Genomic DNA, 13,344 nt, shown 5'->3' with positions numbered 1-13,344 from the left:
GGAAGTGTTTTTAATAGGAAAGTGAACACAAGAACAAGGGGACACAATCTGAAGTTAGTTGGGGGAAAGATCAAAAGCAACGTGAGAAAATATTATTTCACTGAAAGAGTAGTAGATCCCTGGAACAAACTTCCAGCAGACGTGGTTGGTAAATCCACAGTAACTGAATTTAAACATGCCTGGGATAAACATATATCCATTGTAAGATAAAATACAGGAAATAGTATAAGGGCAGACTAGATGGACCTTGAGGTCTTTTTCTGCCATCCGTCTTTTATGTTTCTGTTTCTAAACCAGCAACCCAGGATTCCTGACGAACTGCAATCAGATACTCTTCCACAACGGCCAAACCCACACGCTGCTATTTATAGCAGCAGCCCTAATTACTGGAGCCCCACCCAACCACAGGTGGCCGCTCTTATCTCCAGTAATATGTCCTTACTTGGTCTCTTCTACGCATAATTCTGTGCTTGTGTGGGTCCAAGACGTTTTCATCGAATCAATGGAAGATAACGGAGATTGACTGCCTGGGCTGTGTGCCAAGCCCCCCTCTGCTGAGTCACTCCCACCTTCTTCTTCTTCGTCCGAGGAAACTAAACTCTGAACTGACTCTGTCGGCAATAACACAGGCCTGTGACACGTTGAAGTTTCCCCTGCATCCACCTCCACATTCCCTGAGGCAGGAGCTGGGCCAGAGCCAACCACAACAGATCTGAGGCAAGATGAGGCGTTGACATTTATGTAATCTTTGACTCCCTCTTGGAGGTAAGAATATATTCCACCTTCCAACCCAAGAAAATTTTATAATTTTGTAATTGATACAATTTTAAGATTCCCCCCCCCCCCTTCCAATGGGTATAAGATAGATGAGATTGATGGTTCGTAACCCAAGCTTGTGGTTTGGTTTCCGAATGTTTTATTACCAAGTTTCAGTGGAGTTTAGGAGATGTCAGTATCAAATGTTCTTCTGTTGGCTTCACTGATTCACAGAACTGCATTGCTTAGCAACTAAAATTCCAATCCCAATTGTGTTTGTAAACCACAACCTAAACTCCACTGAAGATGTTACCTAGTCTGGTAAGTAAACGTTCAGAAACTATCCACAAGCATAAGAGAACAAACCTTCAACCTCATCCTGCGCCCAAACTACAGATATTCGTCACTGTTGGAAACAGAATTACATCAGCTTCCTGGAAAAGCTTTCATAAAACGAGGATGCCCATTAAATACAGTATATCCTGATTTCAAATAAAATATAGTTTTATTTACCAAGCACAACTCTTTTAACAGCAAAAGTAAAATGTAATTCAGATGTGGCACAAGTGTCCCAAGAGCAGATTAGCTGTGTTGTAGAAAGATTCAGCTTATAGTAAGTAGGATGGAAGGCCTAGAGCAGTGATGGCGAACCAATGGCACGGGTGCCACGTGGAGATATATTTGTTGGCAAACGAGCTGTTATCCTAGCTCAGCTCCAATGTCCATGTGCATGCCGGACAGCTGATTTTCGGCTCAACCGGAGGCTCTGGGAGGGCATTTTTGCCTTTGGAGCCTGGAGAGGGCGAAAAACAGGCCTATCAGGCCCACCAGAGTTTGGGAAATAGGCTGTATCAGGCCTCCAGAGCAGGGCCTCTGATGGGAGGACAGGGGGGCATTTTCGCCATCCCCTGACATTGAATTATGGGTGTGGGCACTCACGCATGCGCGATAGCACACACACACACACAAACATTTTCAGGACCCGAAGAAAAAAAAGGTTTGCCATCACTGGCCTAGAGAATTAATGGGCTTAAACCCCGGCTTCCATAAAGGTGACTACATTTTATTACTGTCTACAAGAAGGCTAAAGCAAACCTACCATTTCATCAGGAAAGGTGAAATTGAGATTCTGTCTTTTGCTGGAACTAGTTACAACATGGCACAACCATACAGTAACACAAAGGTCATAAAATACAGTGAGATAAAGTAGCTGCCTTCAAAGGCTAGTCCAAACATTATGTTCAAGTCAATGGGCTAATTTGAGGGAAGATTTTGGACTGGGGGAGTAACATTAAACTCATTAAGGGTTCTGCGATCTAATGGCTCTTCTAGATGTGCTAGGACTGCAGAATTACCTTTGGTCTTACTAGTTTAAAACTCTGGTTATAGTCTTCACATCTCCAAGGCAACTCAACCGGTTGGAAAAACCAGGAACAGGTTCTCAAGTTTGAGTACTTCAATGAGTCACTATTCTTTTATATTACATTCGGCAAACAAAGTCAATGTAATAAGAGAAGAATTCAAGGCTCAATCTTTCAGTTGCATAGCTTTCGGCAATATTGAATAGATTTTCTTTATCAACCATCTTTGGCTAGACCAAGCCTTCCCCTATCCCTAAAATAAATAGATTTTATTTATCAAGCTAGACCAGCCTTCGACCATAGTTGAATGGATTTTGAGTTCTATTGTTTCCAGCCAACGCAGATTGTTGAGAATTCTGGGATTTGAGGCTTAGTCATCTAGAGATGGTTGTAGATGCGAGGAAGACTAAAGTATACAAAGATCACTAGAAAACATGCACCTTTTAGTATTATTGTTGCATGGAACTGTCTACAAGTGATGCTTAAAAGGCAACCTTTTTAAATAGAGCCTCCAGCATACAGAGATCTCAAGTTCTCATGCGTAACTGCAGCTTAACTTATCTGCCTGTACCAGCTTATATTAGCTAGGAAAGGCATCTTATAATGAAGGAGAATGCTCTTGCCACAACATTCAACTATATTTTTGATCTCTTTTGGACTTGTCCGGATGCAAGAGCTAAACAGGATTAGAATTCCAGAATTACAGGTTGGCTCAGTGCCTTTCAATCTTGGCAATTTTAAGGTCTGCAGACCTCCACTCCTCAAATTGCCCACAAACTTGTTGGCTCAAAAATTCTGGGTATGGAATTCCACACTTCATAAAGTTGTCACGGTTGGAAAAACACTGGGCTACAATAAAAAAAATTGTAAGAAATATCCTGGAAGACATTGGCAATCCTCTACCATGTAATTATCAAGGGAACTGCATAGGCTTTGTCATAAATTGACCCTGATTCAGCAAGTTTACATAAGCTTTATATATATGCATTCAAGTTGGGGGCCGCCTTCAGTCTAGCAATGAAATCTTCTGCCAAGCTTGACCTGTTTCTTCTGCTCAATTAATAGCAAAGCGCTTGTCATACTGTCAGGTGGACGTTCTATTTGAGCAATGCATCAACGGCCAGCAGGCTTTGCACCTACTGCAATGAAGAAATGTGTAACATCTTTGTGGAAAGGACCTCATCAAATGTAAAGTTAAATAAACTTGATATCACTACTCTTGTGCGATGTATATGTTCCCTTTTCAGTCTGTGGCTATGTTGCAAAACATTTCTAATGGGTAATGAAGCTTAACCATTGGCAGATGAGCATCAGTTATCAACAACTGCTTGGAACAAAAGTATTTATAAGAATCCATTAGAGGGGGGGGGGAAGATCTGGTCCCACATCCAAATAAAAGCAGCCATTTATAGATCACTTCACCAGGGAAGACTGCAGGTAGTCCTCACCTTACAACAGTTCACTTAGTGACCATTCATAATTCAACAGCACTGAAGAGAGTGACGATGGCCATTTTTCACATGATTAAATGCATCATTGTACGATCATGTGATCAAAGCTCAGCCTCTTGGCAACTGACCCATATTTATGCTGGTTGCAGTGTCCTGAAGACATGTGATAACCTTTTGCAACCATCGTACAAGTCAAGTCAACGGGAGGGCCAGATTCACTTAACCACCAGGTTATTAATTTAACAATTGCAGGGATTCACTTAACAACTGTGGCAAGATCATAAAATGGGGCAAAACTAACTTAATATAAATTTTGGGTTCAATTGTAGTCGTGAGCCGAGGACTATTTGTACTTGTCATGCAAGAAGATAAGCCCTCTTCCACTGTATAGCGGCCTCTTCCACAATAAACATTACTAACACAGGATTATCTTGGGGAAATACAGCGGTGGGGAGGGAGTGCTACATATGCTTTGAACTCAACAAAATAAAATCTAAATAAATATACAATTAATAGATAGGCTGTTATTATAGAAGCAACAACATTTTTTTACCCCCAGAACCAAAGGATTTCTCCTACTCTGGTGATTGTCTCAACCTGCCATTTTAAAGTCTTCAAATTCCATGGCACTTTTAGCACTCATAGGATAATTCAGAACCAGAAACATAGCGAATAGGCTAGTGGTTCTCAATTTAGGGGTTGGGACCCTTTGGAGGCCAAACGACCGTTTCACAGGGGTCGGCTAAGACCATGGGAAAAGACAAATTTCCCAGGTGTTAGGAACTAAAGCTTCTATTCTGGCGCCTTGGAACATATTTTTACAATCCGACCAATCAGGTGTTTACAGTAGGAGTGTCCCTCTGACCTTCCTGCCAATCAGCTCAAAGCTGTTGGGAGAATTGGTGCTAGACTTATGATTGGGGCTCACCACAACATGAGGAACTGTATTAAGGGGTCTCGGGGCATTAGAAAAGTTAAGAATCACTGTTGCTCTATTAAAACCAGGCCCCCATTAGCCCACAAAAGTTATTGGAGCAATTGACGATCACCATACAGACAGGAGATGTGGTTTAACTTGAAAGATCCTCTATTTAAAGTCAGAGGCCTCCAGTCTAGCAGTGTTTGCAGAACAGACCTCCAAATTTAAAAATACAGCAAAATCCTTGCCTGGTAATACAAATCTTAAATAAAATGTTTCTCTCAGGAACCAAAACCAAGCAGCCTCTCCCAAAAACTATTGATTGCAACTGCCAGCATTTTTCCCTGTTGGCCGAAGAGACTAGGATTGGTGGGAGTTGGAATTTAAAAAGCTATATGTGTTGCCTATCCCAGATCTAGCTGATTTCCTTTACTTTGATTGACTTAAAGCCACACCAGGTTCCTTGCTAGAGTCATTTGGAAGATTTACTTTAAGACTTTGACTCCCAGCTAGAGCAATGGGAACCAACCCCAAAGGTGGAAGGGGAGGGGTTTAATGAGGAAAAGGGATCAAATTTGAACTTTTGTGTAAAATAATTTCTCCTTGTTCCTTCTATCACTGGGACAGCAGAAGAGAGGTGGTAGCAAAGAAAAAGCCCTTTGAATAAGACGGTTAATCTGCATTATATTTTCATTAATAAATAAGTTCTCTTTTAATAACACTGAACATTTCACAGATATTTCCCCATCCCTCCCCCCCAATATTTCCTTTCTTTCCACACATATACACAAGTTCAATAGGCCATTCTCTCCTCCCACCCATCCCAGCTTTATCTCCACGAGGAAGGATGCCCGGGCACCTGTATCCTAGGTACAGAGGGATACACGTGTCGGCACAGAGGGAGAAAGAAGAGATGCTTGCACTGGATAGCAGGGAAGAGAGGGAAACTGGGTCCTTCTGAACTTTCCAGCGCTGGCTCGGAGGAGCCAAGCCATGCCCAGAATCCCCACCCTGAAGGGGCCACCCGAAGAAGGCCCGGAGTCCACTGCAGTTCCATCACCACCCTTCTGCAGCCAGCCCCTCCTGTTTCACATGACGGAACAACTTTTCGCTTTCTCCTTCTTGAAAGTGGAAGAAATGAGCTCCGATCGGCTGGGGAGGCGGAGAAGTCTCTTGGGGAAACTCCGGGCGGGGCTCTTGGGGGGCCCTGGGAGGCCAGGCTTGGTGAGACAGAGGGACGCCACTGTCCGGAAAATGCTGTGGACGCTCTTCTCTGAGGTGAAGGCGGAGCATTCCAGGTAACTTTCTGCTCCCACTTGCTTGGCTACAGAACAACCCTGGAAAGGAGAAAAAGGCATCAGGGCTTTTGCAGGACAAAACACCAGACTCATGGCAGGGGCCACAGAGGAATAAGGGGTCCCCCATGAGGGCTGGACTCATCCTTCAGGAGCTGACCAAGTAAAATGACCATTCATTTTCTATGAAAGAGCACTTTTCTCACTCAGTCAGGGGTCTTTTTCAAGCTCCTTTCACAAAGAAGAGAACAGTAGCTATCCACATTGATGCAATACAGCTTAGAATAGAAACCAGTAGTCTAATGTCCTACTACAGTTCTCGTAATAACAATAGCATTTAGACTTATATACCACTTTGGCCTTGCTTGTTTGTGCGGCCTGGTTTCTGGCATGCCATTGCCCGGTGCCACTTCACAGACCAGAGGTTGGCAACCCCTGGTTTAAATAGTCAGCATATTGACCCCAACAATCTGGAGGCTCATTTTACCGATCTCGGAAGGATGGAAAGCTGAGTCAAGCTTGAGCCAGCCAATCAACAGATTTAGCCTGCAATACTGCATTCTAACCACCACGGCTCTTAAGTTTTCAGTTTTCCTTGATTAATCTTAGTAGAACTACTGGTCCAGTTTAGAACATACCAGGTTTCTGCCTCTGGCCTAAAACCTAAAATCATCATCATTGAATTAACTTTATGGATTTAGATTTATCTGGCCACCCATCTCAATTATATGACTTTGATAACTAACAGGGTGTTTTTGCAGAAATTGGCTGTGATCCAATAGAGGTTTTATAATCTTACAGAAATAATGCTTCCGAAACCAAAACAAGAACCTTCATTGCAGGCATTTCCAATAACACAACGATACTTGAAGGTGAAAGATGACAAGCTCATTAGCATATGCAAGACAAGCCTAGCATTCCTGATACTATTTTAGTCATCTTGGAAGAGGGGGAAAAAAAGGCAAACTAGAACAAGCTTGAAAATGAGGAAGCCTGATACTCCAGAAAGGCTTCGGGTTGAAAGAAAGAATTGCAATAGATATCCAGACCAGCACCAATACATCTTGTATTGCCTCACCTGTTCATAAGAGACTGGGGCTTGCTTTTGGTGAGACAACTCCATCAGGGTGCTAAAGTCAGTACGCAGATCTGTCTTGCATCCTATCAGCAGCACACGGGTATTGTGACAATAGTCGAAGATTTCAGTTTTCCACTGAAAAGAAAAAGCAGTGAAAGAAATGTTAAAGTCATTTAATACAAGTCTGAAAAGCACATCTTGGTAGAGAAACTGCACTGCTCTTCCACGGCAATGTCCCTCTATCCAGGACCAGTTTTTTATTTTATTTATTTATTGGATTTGTATGCCGCCCCTCTCCGTAGACTCGGGGCGGCTAACAATAGTAATATAAAACAGCATGTAAATCCAATACTAAAACAGCTAAAAAACCCTTATTTGTAAAACCAAACATACATACAAACAAACAAAATACATTTTAAAAAATACATCCCAAAGCAAAGTAATTAAACAATTGGTGCTATCATTTTCCTTTTTGCCATAGTGAATGCAGTTTTTAAAAAAATATCAAATATCCTGATGTGAAATATTAAGATTCTTTCAAATGTACATAGAAGAAATAACAACAGCTTCCTTAATCTCAACAGTTCTAATTCTGAGCTAAGGTGTCACGAAATACAAACTCATTTTTCTAAAATTAGGGAAATTGATTACTTTATTTAAAAAGGGAAATATGTTATATTTGGATAGCACTTCTGGAATTAGTGCTTGTTAAGAAAAAAAATGAAACTTTGATCTCGGTTTTGTTGACTGGAAAGATTTGGTGTTATAGAAATGGCTAGTTATATATTAATGTGTAAAAGCAAAAAATTGAGGTTGGAGTGTGTTTATTTTGTACTGTGCTATGAAGAGTTGGAAGTCAATGCTCCCTTGTCTTTCTTTTTCGCTTCCCCCTTGTATCTCACACCCTCTTTTCCTCATTCCCTTCCTTAATTTCCTATTTTAATTTCTTTTATTTTTTATAATAAAAGAAAAACACTAAAGATAAAATTAGGGAATGGAACGTATAGGTTGACATTTCTCACAAATGCAGTATATGGTCGAAAGTACAGTGATACCTCATCTTACAAACGCCTCATCATACAAACTTTTCGAGATACAAACCCGGGGTTTAAGATTTTTTTGCCTCTTCTTACAAACTATTTTCACCTTACAAACCCACTGCCGCAGCTGGGATGCCCCGCCTCCAGACTCCCGTTGCCAGCGAAGCACCCGTTTTTGCGCTGCTGGGATTCCCATGAGGCTCCCCTCCATGGGAAACCCCACCGTTGCAACTTCCGTTGCCAGCGAAGCGCTTGTTTTTGCGATGCTGGGATTCCCCTGCAGCATCGCAAAAACCCAGAAGTCAGGAGGTGGGGTTTCCTATGGAGGGGAACCTCAGGGGAATCCCAGCAGCGCAAAAATGGTCGCTTTGGCTGGCAAAAGGGGTGAATTTTGGGCTTGCATGCATTAATCGCTTTTCCATTGATTCCTATGGGAAACATTGTTTTGTCTTACAAACTTTTCACCTCAAGAACCTCGTCCCGGAACCAATTAAGTTTGTAAGACAAGGTATCACTGTACCTAGTAGAAAAAATTCAGAGTCTGTCTGAAACATGATCTTTATTCCATTTAAATGGTGTACATTTTTTTTTAAAGGGTAGAATGTCTTCTTCGCAAAATACAACAAGCAGCTCTTCCTACAATCCTTTTAAAGGCCTATATAAAACTTCCAGAATATTCAAAACGCTTGCTACCGCAATGAAAACTTATTTTGCGGCAAAAAAAAAGCAAGAGTGCAGAGTGAGTAACTATATGAACTGTATTTAAAACTACTGTATGTGGATTAAAGTAGGGTTTTAAAACTGCAGCTGTTTCTTTGTTGTGGTCCGCCCTACTTTTGGCTTCTCTTTCCTCTGTGCCTCAAAGTCACTAATATTTCCCTATAAGTAGAGTCCTTTATTTCCCCCTTTAAACGAAGAGTAACATCCTCAAAGCTTTAGAGCACATCAAGTCCCAGTAGGCAGAAGAATGGGCAGCTCACACCCTCCTTACCTTCTTCATTGCACTATCCATGGTCTCAGGGCGACTGACATCAAAACAGAGCAGGACAGCATCCGAGTCACTGTAGCATAGGGGGCGCACGTTGTCATAATATGGGGATCCTATGAGAAGCAGTGGGAAAACCCATGAAGCGACTCAACCCATCGTCTCTTCCCCCTTTTCCAATATCGTTGAGGGAGGGGGGGGAAGCTGCTTGCTCTAACGCCAGATGATAAAACTGCCCACTGCTAGGATTAGATGCACTTCCAGGTTTTGTGCTTTTAACACCCCCCACACAGGAATAACATGGAAAAGTAACAGGAATCAGAAATCTGCAGGGCTTTGCTTACTCACTCCCATCCTCAATATCATCTAGTTCAGTGTTTTTCAACCAGTAGTGTGCCGCGAGACATGGTCAGGTGTGCCGCAAAGCTCAGCAAGAGAGAGAGAGAGAGAGAAAGAAAGCAAGAGAGGGAAAGAGAGAGAGAAAGAAAGCAAGAGAGAAAGAGAAAGAGAGAGAAAGAAAGAAAGCGAGAGAAAGAAAGCAAGAGAGAGAGAGAAAGATAGGCAGGGAAGGAGGGAGAGATAGAAGAGCAAAAAAGAGAGGAACGAAGGAAGAGAGAAAGAAAGAGGGATGGAGAGAGAGAGGAACAAAGGAAGAGAGAGAAAGTGGGAGAGAAATAGAGTGAAAAGGAGGAAGACAGAGAGAGATATAATTTTTTGGCCCAAACTTTTTTTAGCTCCCCCCACTCAATGTGCCCCATGATTTTGTATATGTAAAAAATGTGCCGCAGCTCAAAAAAGGTTGAAAATCACTGATCTAGTTCAACCATGGTTTTACATAACAAAGGCCATTTCCACTTTTACACCTGACACGTAAGCAATACTGAATGTGAAAAAGGGTTACAGGCTTTTTTCCATTTACAGAGCTTTACATGCCGCTTAGAAGGAAGAATGGAGTTGCCTAGTAACATTTCCCATTAAACATGGAGAAAAAAAAAAAGAGTTGTGCGTGTTGCAGGCACGCCGTACATGCGAGAACAGAGAGTGGACTATGGCAATGTACTGTTGGTTGGCTGCAAAGTGAGGGAGAGATGAATAATATACACAGGCTATTCTCTACCCCCCCCTCCCACCAGGAACCGCTGCATCCAAAATGTTTCTGCAGCCCAGACACTTCGTGCCTAGAATAGCAATCAGCCCCTGGTTCCCTGCACCAGCACAATCTCCATGGCAACAGGGGGATCCAAATAGCCAGGGTCCCCCACTTACAGTCCCCTTCAAAAGAGGGGATGGTGCCCATCCCTAGTTGCTAGGAGAACTCTCTACCCGGCACCTCCTCCATCACACATACAACACTTTCAAGAGCCCCCTTATTGTAAAGGGCTGCTTTCCCCTCTCGACGTTTCTTGCAGAATGCACCAAAGTCCCTTTGCCCTAATATTCTTTCTCAACGTGTGTGAAAAATGGGAAAATCACACATACACACACACCCATTCCAGGAGAGAAGAAATGAGAGGATGGAGAAAATATATGGGAGGGGGCTCATAGGATTTATCAGAACGACTGGGAAGAAGCAGGTGCAAGCAACAGCAGGAGGGGCGGGACTGCTGCATTTTTACTTAAAAGCCTGGGATGCCAGAGCATCTCATTTGAAGAGCTGGAGAAAGGTTCGAAATCTCAAAATAAATAGATGTCTAGAGCCACTTCCCTTTAAGAATGGTTCCGAGGAGGCATTGGGTCAAGATGCAAGCCCTAACATCTCACTCCTACCAATTATTATTACTATTACTACTATTATTACTATTATTATCTCTTCTAGTTCCCCCATCATCCCTACCCCCCCAAAAAATGAATCCTTAAGGAGGTATTCATTTCTGCATATAAATGCAAAAACACTTATTATGCTTTTGTTATTATTATAGACCTTGTTGTGTTATTATTACAGACCCTGTTATGTTATTATTATAGACCTTGTTCTGTTATTATCATAGACCTTCCAGTCTAAGTCTGCAACACCCCCACATGCAAACGCATGATCCTTTCTTTGGGCTAAAGCTTTGAAATACATGTTCTGACTTGCCTCAAAAACTACCTCTAAGCCAGGCCATATGTTTGTCCCTTCCTAGTTATGACAAAAAGCCTCTTCATGCATTTCTACCTGCAATACAGTCTTGGCGACCTCAAAACTTAAACAGACTACAAAGTCTTCTGCCTCCCCCTACTACGTCCATTAAAAATAGACACGATAAACAGATGGCAAAGTCTTCTGCCTCCCCCTACTACGTCCATTAAAAACAGATAGAGATCTCCTTCTCATTTCATAATTCAGGCAATAATCTGCAATGAAGAATTTTCACGATTGATCTCTCACAGCCAGCTCATAGGTCCCATACACAAGGTAGTACTTTGGTCGGAGCACTCCATTGCGGCAGAAGGAGAGGATGACGGGGTCGGCCCAGAGCAGCCGCCACCACCATACACCAAGGAGAAAGAGGTGCCTTACCCGATGTGTCCCACAGACTGAGCTCCACCCGTTGCTCCTCTGTTTCCAGGCATGCTGTGTAGTTCTCAAAAACAGTGGGCACGTAGGTCTAAGGAAGAAAGGGAAGGTAGAGAAAGAGTCACCGGGTGAACACGGCGGGTTCTTTAGGTCGCAGGTGCGTTGGTACAAGAAGGGAGGGCTTTGCCAGCCCCCAAAAGTTAACGCACATGACCTCTTAAGAGGTCAGTAGGGAGCATGCATAAGTGCACCAGCATGTCTACTGTCCCTGTCCTAATGTTTCCCTCTTATCAATACCCATCTCATGTATATAAACAGCGTTATATCTATGTATATTACCAATACCAATAACCTACCCAGGCTTCATGCTCTGGGGAATCCAGAGCATGATACCATGGTCTTTCGAGACTGAAGGATGCCAATGCAAACTACCAATACTGTACACACAAGATATAGATAGACAGATAGATAGACAGATAGATAGATACTGTAGAAAGATAGATAGATAGATGATAGATAGACAGATAGATAGATACTGTAGAAAGATAGATAGATAGATAGATAGATAGATGAGAATTAGATGTGTGAGTGTGGGGGGGTGTCAATTCCTGGGCAGGACTAGTACACCCGCCCCAAATCCTAATTCCCATCAAGCAAGCAGCAGAGACGATGAACTGAATACATCTGCAACTAAAGGAAGGAGGGAGGGAGGAAAATACCGACAGACTGCAAAAGCCGCAAACGCCCCGAAGCAAACAAGAGACCCCCTTTCGCGCCCAAAGTACTCCAGGAAAGCTACAAGGAGGGCGCGAAATCCGCGCAGAGGCGGGAACCGCTGCTTTTTCCAAGGCTCAGGGCAGTGTTTCCCAACCTTGGCAACTGGAAGATATCTGGACTTCAATTCCCAGAATTCCCCAGCCATTGAAGTCCAGATATCTTCCAGTTGCCAAGGTTGGGAAACACTGGCTTAGGGACGACCAGAGCGAGCCCCAGCAAAGGGGCCGGCAGCCACGTGATGCCATTCCAGCCAAGCGGGTCTCCCGGCCGGGGGGAAAAACCGCACGGCAGCCAGGGAGCCCATCCGAGAGCATCCCCCGCCAATTCCCCGCCTAAGGCGGAGAGGGCGGTTGCCAAAGCCGCCGGGAAGCGCAAAGAGAGCTTCTTTTCGTCTTCCCGCAATCGCAGAGCTGGTTCCTATTCCTTACCTCAGGGTAGCAGTCTTTGGCCAGCACCTGAAGCATGGCCGTCTTGCCGCAATGGACGTCCCCCACCAGCACCAACTTGCACCGGGCCACTACGGGCTGAGGAGTCCTTCTCTCCCTCATGGCGGCGGCGGCAGCAACTACACCAGCGTCCACGACTTACAGCAAAATCCCAGCAGTTCAGTCCTTTCCCCCGCCGCCGGCTAAATTAATACAGCGGGCGGGGCGGAGAGGCCTTATATAGGGAATGCGGGGAGCCAATGAAACGGAGAGTTGGGCATCTCTCAGCCAATCAGAATAAGCTGGCCCAAGGACCGGCACTGGGAGTGGGAAGCTGAGTCACCTCCTTACCTGGTTCTGGTCAGCTTTGCTACGGGAGTCAATCATCAGATAGGAGGCGATTTGTCACCCACGCTGATAAGGGTTTCCCCGTATTGGTTTTTCCAAGGAGTACGTAGAATAAAGATAGGTCGATTCTTTCAAGAAAGCAATGAGTGACTAAAACGTAGTGTACAATTTTCTGCCCAAGCAAGTGGTTGGACTAGAAGACCTTCAATGTCACTCCCGACTGTTGTTGTTATTTTTTATTATTATTTTAAAAATTATAATACTGTATCAATACCAATAGAATTTACACACAACGTATAACAATGTGCTCAGTGTTTAAGTGCCTGCCACCAGACAACATTCATACCCCTCCAACAAAATGGGGGATTATTTTGTATGTACCATTTTAACTCAAGAGCAATATATCTATTTT

General features: G+C 43.5%; 1 protein-coding gene across 1 annotated transcript; it reads right to left on the bottom strand.

Moving 5' to 3' along the window:
* Nucleotides 1–1,242: 1,242 nt before the first annotated feature.
* Nucleotides 1,243–12,778, bottom strand: RND1 (Rho family GTPase 1). Its single transcript, XM_070740599.1, has 5 exons — nt 12,588–12,778; nt 11,386–11,473; nt 8,892–9,001; nt 6,861–6,995; nt 1,243–5,824 (listed from the first exon to the last, which is right to left on the bottom strand). The coding sequence occupies exons 1-5, from the start codon at nt 12,705–12,707 to the stop codon at nt 5,576–5,578; spliced, it is 702 nt and encodes a 233-aa protein (XP_070596700.1). The 5' UTR covers nt 12,708–12,778; the 3' UTR covers nt 1,243–5,575.
* Between the last annotated feature and the right edge of the window lie 566 nt (nt 12,779–13,344).

This window comes from Erythrolamprus reginae, chromosome 2 (genome assembly GCF_031021105.1).
Source record: "Erythrolamprus reginae isolate rEryReg1 chromosome 2, rEryReg1.hap1, whole genome shotgun sequence".
NCBI classification, from domain to species: domain Eukaryota; kingdom Metazoa; phylum Chordata; class Lepidosauria; order Squamata; family Dipsadidae; genus Erythrolamprus; species Erythrolamprus reginae.
This window is presented reverse-complemented; position numbering and strand designations above follow the sequence as displayed.